Consider the following 26,900-nt stretch of genomic DNA (forward strand, 5'->3'; position numbering starts at 1 on the left):
AATTCAACTAGGTGGGTGGCAACTCAATGCTGTAGCATAGCAAAATCGCTGCAGCCCCCATATTCTGATCTCCTGCCGCCAGCTGGAAAGACATAGGAAGAGTTGGGTGCGTGCCAGTGGCAGGAATGGGGGCCGACTGCACATGCACAACTGTTCCTGACACCTTTCCAGTCAGTGGCAGGAGTTACAGTGTAGATCCTATCCTTGACCACTCCACGGCATCTTGTCTCCCCAGCACCGTAATATTTGTCCTAGTCAATACCGCTGCTCTCTCCTTCCCTATCTTTTCTGACTGCTTTGTACACCTTGCATGAAAAAATATTTAGTACCCAGTCCTGCCCATCATAGATCCAGGTCTCAGTTATCGCCATGACATCATATTTCCATGTGGCTATCTGCACCAGCAACTCACCAACCTTATTTACCACACTTTGTGTGTTTACATGCATGTATTGTAAATTGAATTTAATTTAACCCTTTTACCCCTGGTATTATTCTGGTGAATCTGCACTACCTTCTCCTCCAAAGCCATTATATATTTTCTGAACTGCTGTGCCCAGCACTGAATGCAGTATTCCCGGTGGGATTTAACCAGAGTTCTGTACACCTGTAGGATAACTCTCACCCTTTATATTCCAGAATAACACTGATAAGAAAAGCAAAGTCTAGGGGAAATGCCTCCTTGTTAGTTGTAGGCGATTGTTTGTCATCTAATACATAACATTATTGTGCATCCTAAATTTATTTATATACTTCCACCAAAACGACTATTAAACTTCTAGTTAAAAGGCTTTTTTAAAAAATTAAAAATAGTTCTGCCTGGTTTTACTGTGATAAATTATCAGGACAAGCTAATTTCTTTTCTGCTTCATTTCGAGTACCAGCAACTAGCATTGGCCCATGGGGCTACATCCTGTGTGTGCACAAGAACACAACAGATGGGTGATACAGTTAGCCATATGGAGGGAAGGTTGCCTACGAGGTTTCTCAGAGGAAAGCTGACCCTCAGCAGGATGGGTTCGCTAAGCTTGACCCACCCCCACCCCTCTTCCCTTCACTCTGAAAGATGAGATGTGTCAGGAAGTGTTTAGTGAGGTTTCGTTGTAAGAGTAGTAAGGGCTTACGAAAGACAGTTGGCCAGATTTAAAAAAAATAAAAGCAGGACACACCACTAAACTCTGATGGGTTCATTGCCCTCTCTCTACCTGGTCTTTTCTACCTTTGTGTCTGTCTGCATCTGTTTGTCTACTTTGTAATCTCTCTGTCAACATATTCTTATCTGTACGCTTATTTCCCACTGGGTTATACCTCTCTAATTGCCCAACTTTTCTCAGTTCCCCCCTCTCAGTCTTTGTATCTGTGGTCCTGTCTTCAGGACCTGCCTGAATGTCTCTCTGTCTCTTGGTCTGAATCTGTCTCTCTATTGGGTCTAAAAATCTGTTAACCATGTAATTGTGCGCACGCTTAACGCATTGAAAATTCCTCACTCTGCCATCTTAATGGTTGACATTTGTGTGATTAAGATGTCCAAATGTAATCACCATGCTGGGTTAATTTTTCACTCCCCCCCCTCCCGTCTCCTTTTGTTGGTAAAATGGTAAGATGAAAGAGAGAATCTGTGAATCTTTTTGCTTGTGTGACTGACTCATTTCCTTGGTTAATGAATCTTGTTAGATGTTTATCAAGTAAATACACAAATGTCAAATACATTTAGATACGGACTCGAAACGTTAACTGTATTTCTCTCCGCAGATGCTGTCAGACCTGCTGAGTTTTTCCAGCTGTTTTTATTTTTGTGTCAAATTCATTTATCTGCTCTCTGTTTGAGAGGTTTTCAAATTAAAATTAATGCATGTAGCTAAAACTGTCACCCGAGCTACACACATAGCCAGTGATTTCTATTGGACGACACGGGTTGAGAGTTTTCTGTCTGTTTTTGGCCACTGCCCGCTTCCTCCCCGCAGAACCTGAAGCAGAAAGAACCCATCCTTAAAATACACCACCCAACTTGTGTCAGCACAAACCGGAGAGTGAATCCGGCACTTCCCCATTTGCAAGTTGCTCCATATCACACACAGCACAACGCATTTACCCACTGACTCATTCAGGGAGTCCAGATATTGAAGACAAACTCAAATGTTCTGTAATAAAAAGGGGAAATAAAAATGCTGGAAATAATCGGTGGGCCCAGCAGCATCTGTGAAGAGAGAAACAGAACAAACGCTTCAGGTCGATGACCCTTCATCAGAACTGGAAAATGTTCAAAATGTAACAGGTTTTAAACAAAAGGCAGGGAAAGGGCGGGGGAACCGAGGAGATAACAAATGAGATGATCTGTGTTAGGGTGGGAGACCAGGTTTGCCAAATGACTAAGGGGCTGGGATAAAAGCAAAACACTGCGGATGCTGGAAATCTGAAACAAAAACGAAAATTGCTGAAAAAATTCAGCAGGTCTGACAGCATCTGTGGAGAGAAAGACAGAGCTAACGTTTCGAGTCCGGATGACTCTTCTTCAGAAGTAAAGAGAAGTAGAAATGTGGTGAAATATATACTGTTTAAGGGGAATGGGACAGATGAAGCTGGATAGAAGGCCAGTGATAGGTGGAGGCAAAGGAGAGATTGCAAAAGATGTCATAAACATGACTCAGACCTCCCTGTCGCTTGCCATTTCAACACACCACCCTGCTCTCATGCCCACATGTCCGTCCTTGGCCTGCTGCAATGTTCCAGTGAAGCTCAATGCAAACTGGAGGAACAGCACCTCATCTTCCGACTAGGCACTTTACAGCCTTCCGGACTGAATATTGAGTTCAACAACGTTAGATCATGAACTCTCTCCTCCATCCCCACCCCCTTTTTGATTCTCTTTTTTCAAATATTTAATTTTTATGTATACATTTTTTCCCCACCTATTTCTATTATCATTTTTAAAATTTATTTCCATTCATTGTTTTATCTCCATCTTTTAGCCTATTTCAATTTTTTCTCCCACACTGCCCCCTCCCCCCACCCCACCCCCACTAGGGCCATCTGTCACTTGCTCATCCTGCTTTCTACTCGTAATGTCACCATTAGCACCTCCTTTAGTCAGTATCAGCACCATCAACACCCCTTCGACCTTTTGTTTATGACATCTTTCGCAATCTCTCCTTTGCCTCCACCAATCACTGGCCTTCTATCCAGCTTCACCTGTCCCACCCCCTTTAACGGTATATATTTCACCTCATTTCTACTTCTCTTTAGTTCTGAAGAAGAGTTATCTGGACTCGAAACGTTAACTCTGTCTTTCTCTTCCACAGATGCAATCAGACCTGCTGAGTTTTTCCAGCAATTTTCGTTTTTGTGACAAAGGGGCTGGGAATGTGACAAGTAATGTAACAAAAGAGTGGTCTAGAGGAGGTGTAAATGGCAACAGCAGAATCATTTTTGTGATTCTCTTTTTTGTGATGCTAATTAAGGTATTAATATCAGGAATAATTCCCTCGTTCTTCCTCAAAGTAGTGCCATGGCAACTTTTATGCCCACCTGAGGGGCTGGTGTTAATTGTCCATCCTTAGTTGTCCTGACAATGTGGCTGTGGGCTTCCTTCTTGACTTGCTGTAGTCTTTTTGGTCATAACTTCCTCACCGATGGTAGGGAATTCCATAGTACCGACTGACCCAACAATCGTGACGGAAGAAAGAGAAGGTCGATGTGTAGGTATAAATTGGAATGGTGTACCACATGAATGAGAATTTGGAGATGCTGGTGATCCCATGATGTCCCTATTATTCTTCTTGTCACCAGACTATGTAACACCCCTATCCAAGAAAGCAGGGAGATCGAAAGCAGGTAACTATAGGCCTGTTAGCCTAACATTCTCATTGGGAAAATGCTGGAATACGTTATTAAGGAAGTAGTAGCAGAACACTTGGCAAATCATAACACAACCAAGCAGCATCAACATAGTTTAATGAAAGGGAAATCATGCTTGACAAACTTATTAGAGTTCTATGGGGATTTAATCAGTAAGGTGGATAAAGGGGAACCAGTAGATGTAGTGTTGGATTTCCAAAAGGCATTCAGTAAGGTGTCACATAAATGGTTACTATACAAGATAAGAGTTCATAGTGTTGGGGTAATATATTAGTATGGATAATCTGTGATGCCCCTGCAGTTGAATAGCTTATCAGTATTTACTGTCTGACTGACCATTTGAATGAGGTCCTCCAAGGCAAAAAAAAAATGAAATTAAGAAATGAATGGAAAGTTAAATTACAATATAGCAGAGTGTAAATTCATTGAAGAGTTTAGCTCAGTGTATTTAGAAACTGTGCTTGTCTAAGAGATTATCACTTCCTACCAGAATAGCATGGTCCAAATACAGCTCCCAAAATAAGGTGTAAAAATCTCATAAAGATTCAAAAGTGGTTGTAAAGTAGGAATCAATATGTGCAGGGCAAGGTCCCACAAATAGCAATGAGATAATGGCCTGGCTATCTGTTTTTAAGTGATGTTGGTTGAGGGATAAATATTGGCCGTATCACCAGGGAGAAATCCTTTGCTATTCTTTGAATAAGGCCGGAGGTCTTTTCAGTGCACCTGATAGGGCAGATGGAGCCTTGGCTTTACGTTTCATCTGAAAGACAACATCTCAGGCAGTGCAGCACTCCTTCAGTACTGCACTGGCAGTGTTAGCCTGGATTGTGTGCTCAAATCTCTGGTATGGAACTCAAATCCATGAAGACAGAATGTTTATTCAGTAGGAATAATATAGATTATTATTATAGATTTATAGAAAATTGGTGGTGTGGTAAATAACGAGGAGGAAAGCCTTAGACTACAGGACAATGTGGACGAGCTGGTCAGATGGGCAGGGCAGTGGCAAATGGAATTTAATCCTGAAAAGTGTGAGGTGATGCATTTTGGGAGGACTAATAAGGCAAGGGAATGTACAATGAATGGTAGGACCCTAGGAAGTACAGAGGATCAGAGGGACCCTGGTGCGCATGTCCATAAATCCATGAAGGCAGCAGGACAGGTAGATAAGGTGGTTAAGAAGGCATATGGGATACTTGTCTTTATTAGCTGAAGCACTGAATACAAGAGCAGGGAGGTTATGATGGAGCTGTATAAAGCATTAGTTAGGCCACATCTGGAGTAATGTGTGCTATAGGAAGGATGTGATTGCACTGGAGAGGGTGCAGAGGAGATTCACCAGGATGTTGCCTGGGATGGAGTGCTTCAGCTGTGAAGGGAGACTGGATAGGCTAGGGTTGTTTTCCTTAGGGCAGAGAAAGCTGAGGGGTGACCTGATTGTGGTGTAAGAAATTATGTAGGGTAGATAGGAAGAAATTGTTCCTCTGAAGGGATCAATAACCGGGGGCAGAGATTTGAGGTAAGGGGCAGGAGGTTTAGAGGGGTTTTGAGGATTTTTTTTTTCACCCAGAGGGTGGGGGATGTCTGGAACACACTGCCTGAAAGGGTAGTAGAGGCAGGAACCCTCACAACATTTAAGAAGTAATTAGATGAACACTTGAAACGCCATAGCAGACAAATCTATAGGCCAAGTGTTAGAAAATGGGATTAGGATAGGGGCTTGGTGACCAGTGCGGACACGATTTGCCGAAGGGCCTCTTTCCGTGTTGTAAAACTCTATGACTCTAAACACCCGCAACTAGCCTGTTATTCAGGAGTATAAACATCTGTTGCAGTTTAAACTGAAATGTGCTTGCCCCTTTAACGCTTAAATGCCTAAAACCCCTTTGTGATAACCCCGTTGTTGCAAACTGCATGACTGTCGCAGACAGAAAATGTATTCATCGTGAATCGCTCCTTTAAGGATTGCAAACCCAAACATGACCGATTTGACCCTCTGTCCTTATTGGTGGATGCTGTGACGACTGCAGTTGGTGAGAGATGTTTGGAGGAGGAAGTGAGCAGTGAAGGTGCGATTGGATACATTAGCGATCGGATATACGGCCCCTGCTCAGTTACACTGGCGGCCGGATACATTTTGGAATCCTGATACACGACCTTTTCTTCGGATACATTTTGCAATTGGATACACGGCCCCTTTTCCTGGGATAGATATTGCTGTGTGTCTGGCAATGGATACAATGTGAATGTCGCTCTGATCTGCTATTCGGACGATCGCTTCACACGGGGGTAAGTTTCAACCGTAGCCTTCCTTTGTCAATTTCAGCTCGGCCCCTGGCTTTTGCGGGGACCTGGTCAGTTTCAGATGGTCAATTTCAGCACGGCCCTGGCTTTTGCAGGGACCTGGTCAGTTTCAGATGGTCAATTTCAGCTCGGCTCTGGCTTTTGCGGGGACCTGGTCGGTTTCAGCTGGTCAATTTCAGCTCGGCCCTGGCTCGATGCGGCGAGTTTCAGCTGGGCTCCCGATGCCAGCTCTAATTGACAGCCTTTCCGGGTCGCTGCGACAGGGGAACCGGGTGAGAGTGGATTACAATCAGCCGAAGGTGTCCACAGACAGGTTGACCTGGGGGGGCCTGTCACTGGTGTTGTTGCAAAATAAATGAAAACTTGATATTAGGTGTCGAAGCCTAAAGAGGAAGTTGCATTATTTTCTAACCAAGGCATTTGTCGACCTACATCACGGCGTATATATACTTTGCAAACATCTTTAAATGGCGATCGCTCTGTTCTCGTTTTTTTCCAAGTTGTATTCGAATAGGGGGAATATTACAATGAGATCAGATGCAAACCTTTGTGTGTCTCTCTGTGTGTGTGTGTGTGTGTGTTTAAAGGGTTTCCTCATAACTTCAGATTAGCCCCGAGGATCCAATAACACAGAAGTTTGAGAAACTCTTTTTTAAAAAAATTCCTAGCTTGTATTCTGTGGCCTTCCCGTCTCCAACCGGAACCACCACCACCACCCCCACCACCTTTGCCCTTGCGTTATAAAACAACTCATAGTTAGCTCGGGGGATATTGTCATATCTGGGCCGCTTTCCCATTTTTGTTTTTTTGCACAGACCCTTTTGCACAGACTCAGACAAAGTGACCAGGCCCGTTTGGTTTTCTAAACTCCGCTGATCGGGCCCGCAAACTGGGGAGGGAGCAGCGAGATATCTGGGAGCTGGAGTGGGGTTGACAGCTGGGTCCGGTGGGTGTGACATGTCCTGGTGGGTGGGTGGGTGTGTGCACGCGAGCGAATCGCCGCAGACGTTGAAGGTAAACTGCCCCATTTGCAGCACTCCTTTTACGGCCTAGAAAACTTTTTTTGGCAAAGTTTTAAACATGGTTGTCAGCGCCGGAGGGAGGTCTAAATACCTTTCCCCCCACCCCAAAAAAAAAAGGTCCTCCTGGCGATATTTAAGTGCACCGGCTCTCGGGGTGGTTTGGCTGACTGTGTCATATTGGAGGATGTTGACCCCTTTAAGCACAATGGAGCAATGGTGCTGTTAAAATAGTGCCACATGAGCACACTGAGGAACTGCCCACTGATCCAATTAACAGCCATTTTCAGGTTAGGTTGATTTCTAAGATCCAGGGTTGTTTAGAACGAGTTCAAAATCTTCAGAGCCAAATCAGTAAGCCAGTTCACCGCTGGCGAGTGGCACTTGCCAGCAGTCAGCCAAGCTAGGGTATGCAGCAGGCAGAAGGCAAGCTGCACTCACGGCATATTGGCAGTTTCCACCGCCTCAGATCAAAGCAAAATACTGCGGATGCTGGAAATCTGAAACAAGAACAGGAAATGCTGGAAAAACGCAACAGGTCCAACAGCATCTGTGGAGAGAAAGACAGAGTTAAGGTTTCGAGTCCGTATGACTCTTCTTCAGAGCTATACGGGCTCAAAACGTTAACTCCACCACCTCAGGCTTTACGACCACTTTTGGAGGGGAGTGACAGTTGTGATGTAAGAAACATAGCAACCAATTTGTGCACAGCAAACTCCCGCAAACAGTAATGTGATAATGACCAGGCCCTCTGTTTTAGGGCCACCAGTAGCCTGGCACCCTGGGGAGCACTGCCCTTTCTCAGAAATTGTGTGGCAGGATCTTCTACGGGGCCCCTGAGAGGGATGTCTCATTCAAAAGGCACTTGCTCACTAGGTGTGTTAGCCTAGATTATATGCTCAATTCACTGGGGTTGGACTTGAACCCATGATATTCTGACTTTGAGGTTAGTGTACTAACTGAGCCACGGCTGGAGCCTCTCAATAGGTCAGTGGGCATCTCTGGCAAGAGCAGCAGGGCAGACGTTTTGGGTGCAAACTCTTCACCAGAACTCCCAGAGCAGGAGGCCAAAAGTTGGCGAAGGCGGAGTGGGGGTGACAAGTGACAGGGAGTTTAGGCTACACTTGCTAATGGACCAGAGCTGATTGGCAAAGCTGTCATTGAATCTGAATGGAGCCTCTCTAATGTACACGATACTGCAGTGAGCAGAGAATGAAATACCTTGGGTTGGAGGAAGTGCTCTTTGGTATGAGGAAGGAATGACTTGGGGGAAAAGATGGGACTTTTTTTTAAACGGTGGAGACTATAAGCAGTGGGATGTTTAACATTTTGAAGGGATGGGACTGACTTGGGGGAAAAGATGGGACTTTTTTTAAAAACGGTGGAGATTATGAGCAGTGAAATGTTTAAAATTATGAAGGGATGAGACTAAGTAGGTAGACCTTTTCCAGTGGCTGAAGGGTCTCGAACAAGGGGCTGTGGGTATATAGGATTAAATGTAAGGTATTTGAAAGAAAAAGTGGCTTTTTAAAAACTCTTTCACGGGATGTGGGCATCGCTGGCTAAGCCAGCATTTACTGTCCATCCCTAATTGCCCTTGAGAAGGTGGTGGTGAGGTCCCTTCTTGAACTGCTGCAGTCCATGTGGTGTAGGTAGACCCACAGTGCTGTTAGGAAGGGAGTTCCAGGATATTGACCCGGTGACAGTGAAGGAACAGCGTGTGGCTTGGAGGTGGTGGTGTTCCCAACTATCTGCTGCTCTTGTCCTTCTAGATGGTAGTGGTCATGGGTTTGGAAGGTGCTGTTGAAGGAACCTTGGTGAGTTGCTGCATTGCATCTTGTATATGGTACACACTGCTGCCACTGTGTATCAGTGGTGGAGGGAGTGGATGTTGATAGTGACGGATGGGGTGCCACTCAAGTGGGTTGCTTTGTCCTGGATGGTTTTGAGCTTCTTGAGTGTTGTGGGAGCTGCACTCATCCAGGCAAGTGGAGAGAATTCCATCACACTCTTGACTTGTGCCATGCAGATGGTGGACAGGCTTTGGGGAGTCAGGAGATGAGTTACTAGAAGTTACTGGCTTACTAAAGAAGGATTGGACAACAGCTTGTGTGGGGCACAAGTGCCAGAGGGACTGTATTGGCAGAATGGTCTGTTTTCATGTGTTTTCTATTACTTCTATGTTCTATTTCATGTTCATGCATGAAAGCTTTCCAGAAGGAGTCAGTGATTGGTATGAAAAGTCAAAACCTTAGTTGACTTCCTCTTTCCCATCCCAGCCCAGGGAGACCGAAACCATTTACACACCCTATCCACCAGAGGTCTCTGACACTATCAATAACAGTGCCCCATCTCCAACAGGGTCGACATAATTAAACTCAGCAGCTGGTCAAACCTTCAGATCTTCCGAAGGAGTGTTGCTCAGTTCTCCACCACAGGGTATTCACCCCCTGAGCTGGCACAGTGGGTGGTTGGCTTTCGATTTCTTCCTCTGGCTTTCTGTGAAATCCTGAGATCTTTCCAGTGAAGTCCTTTGCTGCACATCCCAGTCAAGTCCCCTGGTATTTTTGACGAGCGTCTTGAGAAAAAGGCACAGTCATGTTTCTGTTTTAAGTTGCTGTTTTGTTGGCGTGATTGCATTTGGCGAATGTTCCCATTTTAATATCAAACACCCCCCCCATACCCGCTATACCTGTCCTGGGTTCGACATGGAGTAAAGCATCCTTTCACACAGACCCACCAGATACGCAGTTGAACTTCGAGCACAGCACAGGTTAGATACAAAGAAAATCACTGCCCCATCAAACATTCCCAGGTCAGGTACAGTGTGGGTTCAATAGAATCGAGCTCCATCCTGTTCCTGAATGCTTTCTGGGTGCTGACAATTAAGCATCAGTTTATGCTGAATTAGGACTGTTGTGTGCTCAGGAGTAACACCAGGTCAGACCTGTTTCATGTGCAACCCTACCAGTAATGATTGAGAGAAAGCTTTCAAATTAGAACTATAGGCTGGATTGGGACCAAGGTCGCAGGGGTGGGTGGTGGGAACAGTATTTGCCCCCTTACACCTTCTAGTCCTTCTTCACATTTTTATTTGAATTTTGTGCCGTGACAATCTCACTGAGGAACCCAGCTCAATAAAGCCTGAACTGTGTGTGTATAGGGACCACGTTTAGTCCCTTGTATTGGAGTTTATCCTAAATTCCATTAATGGATGTTTGAATAAAAGTGATTCGTAATCTCAGAGAAAGAAGTTGGGTTATTTGTTCTAAAATTAAAAAAAAAATACTCCCCAGCTGAACTAGAGTTGACTGTATCGTGCGAAGTCTCTGAGATCAGAAAAGCAGAACAGACTGTGTTTCACTTCAAGTGGTTACTCATACATTGTGTAGGCTGCACTTATGCCCACGTCATATTTAATTGTGTCTTAATCACTGTCTGTTTCTCTCTGTTCCAAGTTCTTGCATGTTGCAACTTTTATTTTTGTGTCTGTGAAACCCTCCTTGAATTTTTCCTGGGAAGCGGACAGGGTTCCAGTCCAGAAGAGGCTGTTCCTGGGAACTATTTTTGAAGCTTCCTGCCTGGTTGTTAAGATCTGTTTGATCTATTGACTGTGTTTGTTAAAATAAGAAAGAAAGGGTTTTAAATACTGCTTTTCACAACCTTATGATGTCCCAATGTGTTTGATAGCTAATTAAGTACTTTTTGAAGTGTTGTCACTGTTGTCAGGCATGACATGGGGCGGCCATCTATACCATACCCTACTATAAACAGCAATGACATAGTGGCCAGATCATTTGTTTCAGTGATGTTTGAGGAATGAACATTGGCCAGAATACCTTGAAAAACTTTCCTGTTCTTTGAATAGTGCCACGGGATCCCTTATGCCCACCTGAGAGGGCAGACAGGGCTTCAGTTTAACATCTCATTCAAAAGACAACACTCCCTCAGTTCCTGCACTGAAGAGTTGAGGTTATGCGTTGCGTCTCTGGAGTGGACCTTGCACCCACAGGCTTCTGAATTCAGTAAGAGTGCTACCAATTGTGGTAATGAGCCAGAGGTGATCCAGGGCCTCTTTCTTCCTCCATGCTTCCTCCAACCATACCAGGTTGTCTGGTATCCAACAATTGTCCTGCTGCTGGGCTTAGCAGCACTTGGTCAGGATGAGGGAAATCAGGTAGTGTTCCTACTACTTCTAACCATCTTTTGACTCCTATTCAAAGTGTGTCATATGTGGACTTTGAGCCCAGCTGCAATATGCTTTGTTAGTTTTGTATAGATCGGTACTAACGTTGTCATGTGCTTGTAAGTGTCAGAGGGTTGCGAGTTCAAATCCCACTCCAGGTGCTACATTACAAACTCATGACTGCTACCATCTGGAAGGACAAGGGCAGCAGACACATGGGAACACCACCACCTGGAAATTCCCCTCCAAGCCAATCACCATCCTGACTTGGAAATATACCGCCATTCCTTCACTGTCACTGGGTCAAAATCCTGGAACTCCCTTCCTAACAGCCCTGTGGGTGTACCTACACCACATGGACTGCAGCGGTTCGAGAAGGCAGCTCACCACCACCTTCTCAGGAGCAATTAGGAATGGGGATAAATGCTGGCCCAGCCAGCGACACCCACATCCCATGAATGAATTAAAAAACCTCTCTCCATGGCTTGATGTTTGTTTACCTTAGTAAAACACCCTGGGACATCTTGTAGTTTAAGGGCACCATAAATACATGTTGCTAATGTTGAACAGTCAGGTTCTGGAAAGGAAAGGCCTGTGGATTAAGGTACAGCATGGCTGGGGTTGCCAACCCTTCTTGAACACTTAATAAAAACAGAAAATGCTGGAAAAATTCAGGCCTGACAGCATCTGTGGAGAGAGAAACAGAGTTAACGTTTCGAGTCCGTACAACTCTCCTTCAGAGCTTTTATTCTTTTGAACACATTCCTGGAGGTGTTGTCACATGACCTCCTGCCTCCAATCATCCTGCCCCTATGTACCTGCCATTGGTTGGCTGACATGTCCATCTGAGCTCCAACCTGGTTTCCCAGCCAATGGGGAATGAGCAGCCTCTTGCCTATCTGAATAACTCTTGACTGTCAGTCAAACCAACTGCCTTTTTTCCCCCCAATCTCCAATTTGTTTTGTGGCTAATAAACAAAAACTTTCAGAGAAAATGAAATCACTTTTTTAATGTCCCTCTCTTTTGTGCATGGGTTGTTTACTTTAATTGTTTACCTTTAATTCTTGAAGTCTCCAGGACAATCCTGAAGGGTTGGCAACCTTAATTGAGGCACCAGAGAACATGGGAACAGGCCTCTGGAAAGCCTCTTCCGGGTTCATAATGAAGTTTTAGAGATGAAATTTCTCAATTGTTCCTGTGATTTCTAGGAATCCAGGAAGGCTGTCCAAACATTGGCCCCAATGGTGCATCAGCGTAAGAGCTTTCACCTGTGACAATAAGGATATAACCTCTGTTACAACAGTTGTTTCCCCATCCTGCAGCGGTGTGCCTGATAACACAAAGAGGCAAACTGGGCAATAATTCATTCACATGTGGTGCTACCAACCAGGAGATAACAGGAAGTGAGCCTCAGGCTAGAAGCTAATCGACACTTAAATCTTGAATAATTGATACCAGGAGTGAGTCTCTTTCTCCCCCTCTGTGACATCACCCTGTAAAATTCCTCGGATGGCCTTCCCACCGGGCTCCCACCCACCCCAACCTCTACGCAATGTTATGGTTGGACAGGCGAGGCCTAGGCCAGCCTGCCGGCCCTTGCTCCAATCGAGGACATTACGTGGAATGTTAATGACCCACCCAGCCTCCATTCCCTGGCTGGCAGGGGGACTTCAGGCTCAGGGGGTAAGCTTGGAAAGTGACCCTGCTCAGGCCTTGGGGGTGAAGGTGGGTGGGGTGCCTCCATCAACAGCCTCTTTTCAACTTTGGACATACCCTGCCCTCAGAAGATCTGGTCCCTGCAGGTGCCCCCTCCCTACCCAACATCTGCACCAATACCACCCACCCTCTCCTGGGCCTCACACTTGCCTGATTCTGGACTCCCAGAACTTAGACTCAGGGGACTGCTTGCAGTCCCAGTCCTGTCCACTGCGCCTTCTGGCGCTTCTGGGAGTAGACAACCCTCTGAGGCGGGACTTGCTCCCAAGTAATGGTTGCAAGTCCCATTTTCAGTCAAATATTACTCCTTAGAGCATTAAATGGCTCCAGGGCAGCCAGTATCAGTGGGAATGCATTCTCCACTGACTTTTTGGGTGGTGAAGGGAAACTCTACCCTCCTAAAAAGCCTGGCCTAAGTCTTGCTCGACCATCAACCGCGTCCCTTTTCATCCCTGCAACTCAATGCAGTGATTTAAAAGCCTTGTCCTCATCTTCGCTACGAGCTATGACCTCCTTCCAATTACGTAGGACGGAGTGCAAAATGAAAAAAAACAACTGTTATAATGGGGTTTATATGCGAGTCAGATAAGGACATCCTTATTGTCACAGATCAACGCTCTTACACTCTTGAGTAGCACAACAACACGGGTCAATGTTGGACACTATTCCTAGCTCCAATCTCTGACCTCTGCATTCTCTGTATCCCTTCCTCTCTTTCCCCCACCATTGGCTGAGTTCCCTCCATGGCCGCAGCCGTGCATTCTCCAACTCCCTCTCTGAAAGAGGTTTAAGGAGGGAATTCCAGAACTTAAGGCCTTGGTAGCTGGAGGCCTGGCCGCCAGTGGTGGGGCAAAGAAGGTAGGCCAGATTTAGAAGAGTGCAGAGCTGGAGGAGGTTACAGAGTTAGACAGGCATTTGGCCTTGATGGATTTGAATACAAGAATGGGAGCTTTAAATGGAGGTTTTCCTGATCCAGAAGCCAATGTAGGCCAGAAAACACAGGGGTGATGGGTGAATGCGAGTCAGAATACGGGCAGCAAAGTTTTGGATAAGCTAAAATTTATGAAAGATGGAAGGTGTGATGCTGGTCAGGAAAGTACTGGAATAGCCTAGTCTTGAGTAACAAAAAGCACAGATGAGGGTTTCCCCTGTGTTCCTATCATGGCTCATTGTTCGTTCCTTTGTCCCTGTCATCTGTTTCTCCTCCTCCTATCTAACATTACTTGGGCTGTCTCTTTATGTTGGAGCTGCGATGTAAATGCAACTTGCTGTTTTGGAGGCAATGCAGCTGAATAATTATGTTTAAATACATATACTCAGCTAAGATGTTGGTCCAGGACTGCTGTGCAGAGTGACAGCTGAAATCAGACACTTCCATAACTTGATTTAGCCATGGCTCAGTGGTAGCATTCTTATCAGTGAGTCAAGAGGTTGTGGGTTCAAGTCCCACTCCAGAGACTTGGGCACTTCATGTAGGTTGACAGTCCCACTGCAATCCTGAGGGCGTGCTGCGCTGTTGGAGGTGTCACCTTTCAGTTGAGACATTAAACCAAGGCTCCACCTGCCCTCTTGGGTGGATGTAGAGAATGCCAGGCACTATTTTGAAGAAAAGCAAGGGAACTTGGGCCAATATTTATCACAAAAGATGATAAAAGATTAAAGCAAATTATCTAGTCATTATCATGTTGCTGCATCTTGAATTTTCTGTATGCAAATTGGCTGCCAAGCTTCTTGGCTTTGTGGAAGTGACTACATTTCAAAAGAGCATAATTGACATACTGAGGTCATACATGAAGAACAAGGTATAAATGCAAATTCATACTTTTCTTCTTTGTCTTGGTCTTACTGGCACACTAACCTCTTTCCTGTTTTCTTTTCCCTCCCTTCCTGGCGCAGTTTGAACCTTTTGGAGAGCCGCCTTGGTCACTTGGGTTGAAAGATGTGCAATGGGATGGTTGGGCGGAAGAGCCACAGGCCACACCGAATAACATTGCTTCTGCTGGTGCTCCTCGCTTGTGTCTTCAAAGGATTAGCATCAACTGGTAGGTCTTCACATCCCATCATATCTTGGGGTTAGGGGCCAGGAGAACCATCCAGGCATAATTCCCTGAGCCTCTTCCAACAGGTGTGGCATTGGATCAAAAACAAGAATGCGCATTTATATCGCGTCTTTAAATTGGAGTTTTCGATGACGTGACAGAGAGGGTTGATGGGGGTAATTCAGTTGATGTGGTGTACACGGACTTCCGAAAGGCAGTTGATAAAGTACCACATGACAGGCTTGTCAGCAAAGTTGAAGGCCAAGGGATAAAGGGATATGAAATTGGCTGAGTGACAGGAAACAGAGTAGTGGTGAACAGTTGTTTTTCGGACTGGAGGATGGAACACAGTGGGGGTCCCCAGGGGTCAGTATTGGGATTACTGCGTTTACTATATTAATGACGTAGACCTGGGTGTGCAGGGCACAATTTCAAAATTTACAGAAGATACGAAACATGTGAACTGTAAAGAGGATAGTGATAGACTTCAAGAGGACATGGACAGGCTGGAGGGATGGGTGGACATGTGACAGATGAAACTTAATGCAGAGAAATAATTCATTTTGGTAGGAGGAACAAGGAGAGGCAGTATAGAATAAACATTACAATTCTGAAAGGGCTGCAGGAGCAGAGGGACCTGAGTGTATACTCTTTTGAGTATACCAATTAAACAAATGAGCTAACAAACAAATTAACTGATTAACATCCCCTTAAAGGAGCACAGTAAAAAAAAAATTAACAGAAACTTAACAAATTAAATTAAAATAACATTTTAGGTGGTGCTAATGCACTCCATCCCCTGCAGTATCCATTGGTTTTGGAAAGCCTCAAGTGTACTGGCGGAGGCCATGGGTGTATAAGTGCACAAATCATTGAGGGTGGCGGAATAGGTTGAGAAAGTGGTTAAAAAAAGGCATACAGGATACTGGACTTTATATATAGAGGCATAAAGTACAAAAAAAAGCAAGTAAGTTAAGGTGAACCATCATAAAACGCTGTTTTGGCCTCAACTAGTGTATTGCGTTCAATTCTGTGCACCGTAAGTAAGAAAAGATGTGAAGGAATTGGACAGGAAGCAGAAAAGATGAGAATAGTTCCAGGGAGGGAAGACTTCAGTTACAGGCAGATTGGAGAAGCTGGGGCTGTTATTCTTAGAGAAGAGAAAGTTGAGAGGAAATTTGATATGGGTGCCCGAAATCATGAGGGGCCTGGACAGAGTAGATAGGGAGAAACTTTTCCTGTTAGTGGAAGGATCGAGAACCAGAGGGCACCAATTTAAGGTTATTGGCTCTGGTCCTTTTGCCAATAAGAGGAAAACGTTTTGGACCCAGTGAGTGGCTGGAACCTGGAATGCACTGCCTAAGAGTGTGGAGGAGGCAGGTTCAATTGTGGCTTTCAAAAGGGAATTGGATAATTAAAGAGAGAAAATGTTCAGGGCAAAGGGGAAATGGTAGGGGAGTGAGAGAGTTGAGCTGTTCTTGCGCAGAACCAGCACAGACATGACCAGCCGAATAGAATCTATCGGTGCTGTAAACGTGTTCTACGGCTTGTCAGAAGTCCCAAGTTTTTTTTTTCTGACCATAATCAGACAAAAATGGACACTGAGCCACATAAGGTGAAAATTAGGACCAAAAGCTTGGTCATAGAATAGGTTTAATGAGGGTTTTAAAAGAGGAGAGACAGACAGAGAGGTTTAGGGAAGGAATTCCAAAGTTAAAGGAGGACGCAGCTGAAAGCACGCTCGCAATGGGAAAGCGATTAGAATTGGGTCGCACCAGGGGCAAGAATTGAAGGAGCAGCGAGATCTCAGAAGGTTGTAGGGCCGGAGGAGTGAGGCCACGGATGGATTTGAGAATCAGGGTGAGAGTTTTTAAAATCCAGGCTGTGCTGAACCAAACGGTAACGTAGATCAGTGAGCTCACAGGTAATGGGTCAACAGGACTTGTTATAGATGAGATACAGGCAGCAGAGCTGTGGATGAGCTTGTGAATGACCTGAATGCCTCCTGTGATGAAATGTCTCAGTCCCAAGAACATTTAAAACTGCATCCCCCATGATGTCGAATAATGAAGGGCTTAGAAAGACATAGGGAAAGAACTGCAAATTTGGGAAATTTTTGAATATTCCAAAGGAATACAACAATGTGCCTTGTTTCACGAGGATTTGAATGGCATACTGTTTCATGAGGCCCTCTGAGTGCGACACGCAGTGACTCTGACTGCTTCTGCCTGGGCTTGCCAGATATTGCAAGTGCTCACAGGGGCACGCCATGACCAGATTGTGATGTCTGACAGTCTGATTGGCTGATTTGATGTACGGTTTACAAACTCGGATCTTGCGGGTCCACTAAATGCACTCCCTTGTCACTCACCAAAGGACATGCCTCCAACTGCAAGAGGCTGTCACCCCCGCTGTCATTTAAAGGGCCAGACACTCATCTTGCAGGTAAAATGATTTAGGCTAGCTCCTGCCACTGTAAAATCCCTGGAAGTACTATGGAGTGTTCTGGAGGTGTTGTGGTGAGTTCCTCGATTTACCAGTGAGTGTTGTTGGATCCTCACTGGGAGGGTGGAGGATTTGGCAGGGTCTACACAAGAGTTACAATATGCACAGGGGCTGCAGTTGCAGTGCCTCTGGGTCTGCATCATGACAGGGAGATGGAGCTGAGGCAGCAGAGAGGCCAAGCACCGCGTGATACCCTCTGCCAAATTGGAGCTGGACTCCTCCATGCTCATTGCTAATCATCAACATTCTCTGCCCCATCAATGACCCCCCACCCCACCCCACCCGTTCTGCTCTGATCCTGGCAGATATGGGTGAACTTGCCCTGCAAGATAAGAGAGCAGAACGTCAGTGATTGTGTTGCACTGTGATTGGGTGAGCTGCCTGCCATAGCTGAATAGCTGGAGTAATGTAAAATCAGTAGGAGCTAGTTGTGAGGCTGACATTATCGGAATGGGTGTGAGGTTAAGGTGGAGTTTGGCCCAGGTCCTGAGAGCCAGGGAGTGTTGCTAGGTGAGGTTTAGGGGTGTGGTGTGTTGAGCAGGGTGATTGATTTGGTGGTGTGGTGGGTGTGAGGTCCTTTGAAGATGCATTCATTGCCCTTGACCATCCATATCAGGTCATTAGTTTTCTTTCGACACTGCTGCAATGTGTTTGGGTCCAGATTGCATTAGGTTCCCTGGCCACCTTCTCCCTTTTCCTTCAGATGGTGTACAGACTGCATTCTGTTTACCCCCACCACCACTACTGTGGAAACGTGGCCTCTCTTTTTCCTGGCTACCTCCATGACTAAGGCCTCCAGCACTACCCCAGTGAACCTCCCCTCCTTGGTCCATTATGGTCAGCTCCTACATGCAGTGAGTATCAATACAAACAGCCAGTAGCAGCTCCCTTCCACTGAGTGCAGTTCCCCTTGAAGAGGGAAGGACTGCCTTTAAGAAGAGCAGGCCATCTCCACCACATGCTGTCAGTGCACACTGCTCAGCCCCCTGCTGAGTGCTCAGGCAGCCAGCAGCGCAGACCAAAGCTCCAATTGGGTAAATGATGAGGCAGCATCAGACTTGCATGTTTCTGGCCTCAATGCAATGGGTGCACGCAGGTCACGAACCATGACCCTGAAAATGGGCCAGAACAAGTTTGTCGTCCATGACATTTCAGTTTGTGGGCAAGTCTAAAACTAGGGTCCATAAGATGGCCACTGATTCATTCAATAAAGAATTCAGGATAAATGTCTTTGCACAGAGTGGTTAGAATGTACAGCACACTAGGACAAGCAGTATTAGTTTGGGACAAAAACAAAATTACCTGGAAAAACTCAGCAGGTCTGGCATCATCGGCGGAGAAGAAAAGAGTTGACGTTTTGAGTCCTTGTTGAAGGGTGGTGAGGACTCGAAAAGTCAACTCTTTTCTTCTCCGCCGATGCTGCCAGACCTGCTGAGTTTTTCCAGGTAATTTTGTTTTTGTTTTGGATTTCCAGCATCCGCAGTAGTTTTTTGTTTTTAATCTCAGTATTAGTTTGGGTGTATTTAAAGGGAAGCTAGATAAATACATGAAGGCAGAAAGAATAGAAGAATATGGTGATAGGGCGAGATGAAGTGAGGTAGGGTGAGGCGAAGTAAGGTGGGATGAGGCTCTTGTGAAGCATTAATGCTGGCCTGGGCCAAATGCAATTCTATAGTTGCCACGTTAACCAAACTGGGATGGCTGAAGTTAACCAACTGTTTCATCTTCCGTGTTGGCTGGGAGGAAATAATTGTAAGGAACTGTCAGGTCAGCTGATGGTCAATTTGGACCAGAGGTGAGGTGGACTGAAATGGGGTGCCCGCCAAGACATTTGGTCCGAATGTGAGCATACGTTACAGGAAAGCAGGAAGGAAGTATTCAGGAAAGGGGTGTCTCAATCAATTGCTCCGTTTAGTTCACCTAAAGGTGAATCTTTGCGCAGAGCTAGAGCATCCAAAAACAACAGAATCTGAAATCATATGTCAAACCTCTGGGTGTGCTACCTTAGAAAAGCTTCAAGTCCCAACATCTCTCGGCTTCAGAGAGATCACATGAAAACAAATAACTGGAAGCAGACTTCGGGGCTTATGCCAAAGTACATCCAGGATTGTTTCACTTGTATTGGAGGAATCTCCCCTCCCCTTTGTTGCTACGCCCACCCCCTCAATATTCCCCTCTTCTCTCTCCTCCGTGCTGATCTATCCAAGCCTTGTTCTGATGGAAGAAATTGTGGGCCTTACATAATTAAGGCAATAATTCATGTCCGTATGATTGATTCTCTGACCCTTTGAATAACAGTCGGGGGAGTTTATTTTAACATGTTGACTGCTACGAGCAAAAATTTGGGTTGCAGTCACCTTTACCTGCAGCCCTGATGTGCTGGCAGTCCCATTGTTCAGAATGCATCTGAGAGAAGTATAAGGAACCTGTTTATGGAAAAATTGAAGGATATTGAATTTTGGACACTCTTCCTCCTGAGTTATTTTTAAAAGTTTGCAATATTAATTCAGGGCTGTGAATGTGTCGTTCTTCAAAAACCATGGGCCAAGATAGATGTCCAGCAGGAACACCTGGAGAGGGAAGAGATACTTTGTATATTTAAGTTAACAAACAACTGTTGTCAGGCTAAAGACTCTTGCTGGTTGGTTAAAAACACCTAGTCCAGCAGAAGTGTTCTTTGAACATCTTAAGTCTTTTTAAAAAAAACTCAGAGTGTGTGTGTGGGTGCTTTAGAAGCAGGCTGCAAGGAATAGATTCTCTCTTTCCCTCTCTCTGCCCCACCTTTGTGTTAAAATTTCCTTAGGAATGTCTCATCAAGATAACGTGTCTGTTTTTTGAGAGTTGGCTAAGTTGTGATACGCAAGGACAGTTTCACCAAAAAAATCTGAAAGAACTTCCAGATCTATTGTGACCAGAATTCTGTTAGATCAACAGCGTCGATCATTTTAAATTTTATACTTTTAAAAGAAACATTCCCATACTTCAATCTCTACAGGGGACAGTGTTTATTTTGTCCTGTTTTATGTTTGTGAGTGTGTATGGGGGCTCAAATATCTGATTTTCAAAAAAAGGGAACAATTGTTACACTTCTAAACTGCAACTTGTATGTTAACTAGTTTATTAACTTATTTTTAAAAGGGAGTTTGCTTCGTAATAAATCATTTTTTTTTGTTTATTAAAAGAAGCCTGGTTAGAGTCATTTCGTGCTGGGAATAACAGCATCAAAGGTAAACAATTGGCCAGTTTTGTGGGTGAATTAAACATTTAAACTATCGTTGTGACCTGTGGAGAAGTGGGGCTAGAATTAACTGCACATTCCTCCCATCACGGTCCGTAACAGAGACGGGTCTCCCTAGCACAGGGGTGGGCCCGTGGGCCGGATCCAACCCATTGCTCAATTTCGTCTAGCCCTCAGCGAGATTTCTAAAAATATAGACCCCTGACAGGAGCGCCTTCAAAACAGCATTTACCATCATCGTTACGAACTTGCTTTGGATAAAAGTGTCAGCTAAATTACTATAATAATATTTAAGAACACAATATTCAAATTCAGCCAACGCATTAAAACAGTGGGCGAGTTGAACGTTTCTGTTTCTGTATTCTCCCTTTAAAAAAAAAATGTAAATTAAGTTGATTTTTATCTGCGCGTGGCCTGCAACTAATTTTGTCTGTGCGGATGGCCCGTGATAAGGAAAAGATTCCCTAACCCTGCTCTAAAGGCTAGCTGCGACAGATTGCGCTATTGGGAGTTGGGATGGTCTACGGGAGGCCTGCCTCTACCTGAAGCCAGACGGGTGCAGGCCCTTGTTTTGGCTTGTTTGCTCTGCTCACGACACTGAGGGCTTCAGTGAGCCTGGCACTCATTTTACATAAACTTTCAACACTGGGCCATTCTCGCAGTTGCTCAGTTTGTTTTTGGGCCCCAGGCTGTTTCTTATTCCTGGTCCTTGTGAAATGATCTGCAGCCTTGCAGCGGTGCTGGCAAAACAGGGTGGGGGTGGGGAAGGAGAATCGCATCACCTTGCCCCCCACCCCCCCCAACCACCTCCTCACTACGCCAAGCTACACTTGTGATGTCGATCCTGAGGTCTGATCTGCCCTAAATACCAGAATTTACTTCAGAGGACAGGCCTGATTGTCGTTGCTAGGAGACGGGTTGCACAATGAACCTGTTTATCATTGCAGGCAATGTATATTGCGGTGTGTTATCACTGGAGCAACCCATCAGGCCACCTGACTCCTGTGCAAACGTTCTGCATTCTCCCTTGTCATAGTACTGCCTATTTATAGGAATGCAGCGAACATGGCACCGAGACCTTTTAACACTTTCTAAGCCTAGCAGGTTTGGCTGCAGACCCGGCCTTTTGCTATGGAGGGTTAGGTTGCCAACTCGGGTCGAGTTTATTCCTGAATTTGACAACATAACCTGCCCTCGCACTCCCATAATGTTCACCCGGCACATCCTTCCTCACAGAACATTGCCTTCCCAGCCCAGCTGGAAATCAAAGAAAGGCTCCTCATTTCCCAGTTGACCGATGACTGGTCAGTTTTATTTCACCCCCCCTCCCTCTGCCATCAACAATACTTTTATAAGTAATAAATACATTTATTTAACACCAATCGTGCAATGTTCACAGCAGTGTCCTGGAGTTTCATCTTAAGTTCCTAGAGACTCCAGGCCATTCCTGGAGGCTTCTCAACCCTAATAAAGCGATCTTTCCTCACCCACCTTTGTGGGTCACTGTTTTAGGAGGATTTGGTCTTTTGGTTAGAGCTGTGTAAGTTAACACTTTTAGGACATTGCTGGGTAAACATCTGATTGGGGAAAGGAGTTTGGCATAAAGAGGATTATAGATCAAGCTGAGCAGATACTCTGTGGACCATTTAGGAGCACTGGCGTTGAGTTTAAAAAAAAACAAAGACTTGCGTTAATTAAACCGTACAATGTCGCAGATTGCTACAGTTAATGAAATACTTCTGAAGTGCAGTCACTCTTGTAATGTAGGACAATAGTGCTGCCAGTTTGCACACAGCAAGCAACCACAAACAGCAATGAGATGATGGCCAGATAATGTGATTTAGTGTTGCTGGCTGAAGGATTAATTTTGGCCAGGGCTCCATTGATCTTTTTCAAAATAGATCCATGGAATCTTTCATATCCACCTGAGAGGGTAGATGCTGCCTTGGTTTAATGGCTCACCCAAAAGACAGCACCTCCAACAGTGCAGCACTCCCTCAGTACTGCACTAAGAGTGTCAGCCAGGATGATGTGCTCAAATTCCTGGAATGGAGCTTGAACCCACTGTTTGCCCACAATCATTTACTATCATGAAACTGAGGCGAGAGTACTACCAACTGAGCCACAGCTGACGCTCAACAGGATGATGTGTGTTGTGCAAGTGTTATTGAACAAACGGAAATACTCAAGGTGGGGCAGATATTTCTGCAGATTGGATTAGCGACTCTCCAGTGTGGTGATGGCTTCCACTGCCCGAGTCAATAAATAATTGGAGTCAGAGTTCTTCCATTGGCTGTGCTGAGTGACCCCAATTTCTGCAAGTTTAACACCCACGTAATATATCGACCGGCATAAGCATTTGCCATTCGGTTGCACAGAGCCCATTTATTGTTTGTTTGGGGAGCTCTGCTCAGTGTTAAACTCAGACCCCGAACAACCCTGCCTTTGGCAAATATTACATTTGTTTTATGGGATGAAAAATTAAGGTTGTTGAACCTTTTATTTGGGCTGGATGGGGGGGGCGTGAAGGATGTACAATTGCACTGAAACTTACTAAAAGAAGGCTGACAGAGCCAGAGCTGGTAAACCTGCAGGGCCAGAGCACACTGGTTTAAATAAGAAAACTGTGAGTGAGGAAAGAAGGTTCCAGAATGAAGGAGTTACTGTGTAAGATGTTAGAAGCCAACTTCAGAAGGATATCTTGATGAATGTCTGAATGAAGAGATTGCAGTATTTTTTTTTCATTCGTTTGTTGGCTGTGGGCATCACTGGCTAGGCCAACATTTACTGCCCATCCCTAATTGCCTTTGTTCAGAGGGCATTTAAGAGTCAACCACATTGCTGTGGTTCTGGAGTCACATGTTCGCTAGGCCAGGTAAGGATGGCAGATTCCCTTTCCTAAAGGGATAGTAATGAACCAGACAGGTTTTACAACGAGCAGCAATTACTTCCAGATTTTTACTGAATTTAAATTCCATCATCTGCCATGCTGGGTTTCAAACCTAGAGCAATACCTGGCACCTGGATTACCAGTCCAGTGACAATACCACTGCCTCTCCTTATGGTGGGATAGGCTTCTGGGCCCAATGACCTTTTCTGTTCTTTTCTTGCAGACATGTTTTGGTGGAGTTGTGGAATCATAGAGCACTGAAGTAGGCCAGGCAGCCCATTGTGCCAGTGTTGGCTCTTTAACAGAGCTATCTACTTAGCCCCTCTTCCCCCTGCTCTCCTGCTCAAATTTCTCCTTTCCAAGTATTTCCTCTTTGACAGTTACTATTCAATCTGCATCCATCACTCTTTCAGGCATTGCTGTGGTGAGGAAAGCTACCTTCACCTGCCCTCCTGTTCCTTTGCCAATTATCGTAAATCTGTGCCCTCTGGTCACCAATACAGTGGAAATGGCTTTTCACTATTTACTTTAATATAACCCTTAGAATTTTGAACACTTCTATAAAATCTCCCCTTCACCTTCTCTGCTCTAAGGAGAACAATCCCAGCTTCTCCAGTCTCCCAAGTAACTGAGCAGCATCATTAGCTGGTTTAAAATAAATGATTGTAGCCAAATAAAGACTGGTGACACTTTACTTGAACACTGCACAAAGCCAAGGGAAACTGATCCTCACAGGGCAGCTAGCAGCAATGGCTATGGACTTGTAACTAGTTAACAGACAATGGTTCTGTCACCAATGCTTGCATACCTATCATTCTTTAGTGCCCTAGAGAACAAGGTCCCCTGTCCCTGGCATTAACTAACAACAATCTGCTTGGAATACAAGTCCTCACCAATCATAACATTCCCACCTGTAACATGGCCTCTGTCTCTGCTTCAGCTGCTTTGCTGTAAGTATCCTTATCCATGCTTTTGTAACCTCTAAACTTGACTTTTCCAATGCACTCCTGGCTGACCTCTCACCTTCTGCCCTCCCTAAATTTGAGCGCATCCAAAACTTGACTGCCCATATCTTGACTCGCACCAAGTCCCGTTCACCCATTACCCCTGAGCTCGCTGACTGATGTTGGCTCCTGGCCCAACCATACCTAAAGATGGCATCACCCATCTTCATCGCTGCAACTTCCTCCAGCTGCGCAGCCCTCTGAGATCTCTGCATTCCTCCAATTTAGGCCCCTTGCACAACCCTGGCTTCCTTTGCCCCGCCCCACCATTGGCACTCAGGTCTTCAGCAAGCTTGGCTCCGAAGCCTGGAGTCTCCTCCACAGACTGCAGCAGTTCAAGGAGGTGGCTCACCACAGCCTTGTGAAAGGCAACTGGGGATGGACAATAAATGCTGGCTCAGCCAGTGACACCCACATCCTGTGAAAGAAATAAGAAAACCCCTCTGTCCTCCTCTAAGACACGCCTCAAAACCACCTCTTTGACCAAGGTTTTGACCACCCGTCCAAATAGCTCCTTATGTAGTTTAGGGTCTAATGTTTGTACCACTCCTGTGAAGTACCTTGGGATGTTTTACTATGTTAAAGGCACTAAATAGATGCAAGTTGTTGAAAGAATGGAAGCTTACTAAGAACTGGCAATATTAAAAAGGGGTGGGGGAGAGGGTTGTGGTGATGGAATCTGTGCAACGTTTGGGCTTTTGAGAGCTTGCAACAAATATCTGCAAGTTTTTTCTGAAGCTGTAGATTTGGGTGTAGACAGGAAACTGTGGCCCTTGACTAGCACTGCGACACATTGTGGCTGAGAGATGCAGATATGCACCTGGGACCCATAGGCATGTTGTTCTGTTTGAGGATGAGGTGCTGGTACAGATATCACGAAAGGCTTTTGAACAGATGCCAAAAATATGTTTTTAAAGAAAGGTTAATGGAATGGTGGAGCACCCAGATGTTCAGCAGTTCATGAAGACAGTGCTCCACCACCTTCTCAAGGGCTGTGAGGGTTGGGCAATAAATGCTGGCCTTGCCAGTGATGCCCACAACCCAAAAATGATTCAAACAAAATTGCTACCAAGATGGAGAAAGTCAGTATCCGTTTGTGCCTCACTTGCAAAACCTCACTTGTAACCACAGTTTTAACCAATGGCTGGCTCTTCTTGGGGAGAGAACAGCGAATCTTGTCCAACACTTGTCAGTGCTCACACAACAATTACATGCACAGCGCAAAGACAGGCCATTCTGCCCAACAGATCCATGCTGGTGGTTATCCTCCGTATGATCCCCCTTCCACCTTACTTCATGTAACCTAATCAGCATAACCTTTTATTCCTTTCTCCCTCATTTTACTCATCTAGCTTTCCATTACCACATGAAGTATTTGAGGCGGCTGGCATAGATGCATTTAAGGGGAAGCTGGGTTGACAATAAGGGAGAAAGGAATACAAGAATATGCGGATAGGGCTCAATGAAGAGGGATGGGGAGAGTCTCGTCGGGACATGTGCACCGGCAAAGACCAGTTGGCCTGAATGGAATGGTTCGGTGCTGTAAGTTCTATCTATGCCATTCCCTCAACCACTTCATGTAGTAACAAGTTCCACGTTCTAAACAGCCTGCGTAAAGAAGTTTCTCCTGCATTCCTTATTGGATTTATTAGTGACTATCTTAGATAAGTGGAAGTTCTGATCGAACCAACATTCTCTTACGAGTGTAACATCGCTTCCCTGCTTTAGAATTCTACAGCAATCGCTCTGGCCAATTTTGCTCATTTAATTTGGCAAAAAAGTAACACATCTGGTATCTGCTTGTCTCTGGAGGGAGAGTGAAACCATTATTTGGAACCTGTGTGTACATGAGCTGATACCAATACCTGAGCTCAAACCAAGAGCAGATAAACCAGTTTGTTCAGAAGGCTTGCGGTTAAGCCAGCCTTTTTTGTGGAGTTCATTCGAGTAAGCTTCCTTTTCTTGTTCCAGTTTTTTTTTTCTACCTGATGAATTATTGACTACATTGCCACATGTCTCACCCGAGCGGTTAGCTTTAGCTCGTACAAGCCTCTGCGATGAGAGTCAACAAACTAATCAACTGTGGCGGCCCTCATGACCAAATTCTGGTCTCCCCTCCATTGACAATCCTGCTGGATGG

General features: G+C 45.2%; 1 protein-coding gene across 1 annotated transcript in view; it reads left to right on the plus strand.

The window, feature by feature from the left end:
- The first annotated feature begins 5,897 nt into the window (after window positions 1-5,897).
- Window positions 5,898-26,900, plus strand: part of LOC144693314 (sushi domain-containing protein 6-like) — a 54,395-nt gene continuing 33,392 nt past the window's right edge. Inside the window, exons 1-2 of the mRNA XM_078563105.1 lie at window positions 5,898-6,147; window positions 14,981-15,126. Coding sequence (XP_078419231.1) covers window positions 15,024-15,126 — 103 coding nt within the window. The 5' untranslated portion in view covers window positions 5,898-6,147; window positions 14,981-15,023. The remainder of the gene's footprint in view (window positions 6,148-14,980; window positions 15,127-26,900) is intronic.

The sequence above is a fragment of the Cetorhinus maximus genome, chromosome 18, assembly GCF_964194155.1.
Source record: "Cetorhinus maximus chromosome 18, sCetMax3.hap1.1, whole genome shotgun sequence".
NCBI classification, from domain to species: domain Eukaryota; kingdom Metazoa; phylum Chordata; class Chondrichthyes; order Lamniformes; family Cetorhinidae; genus Cetorhinus; species Cetorhinus maximus.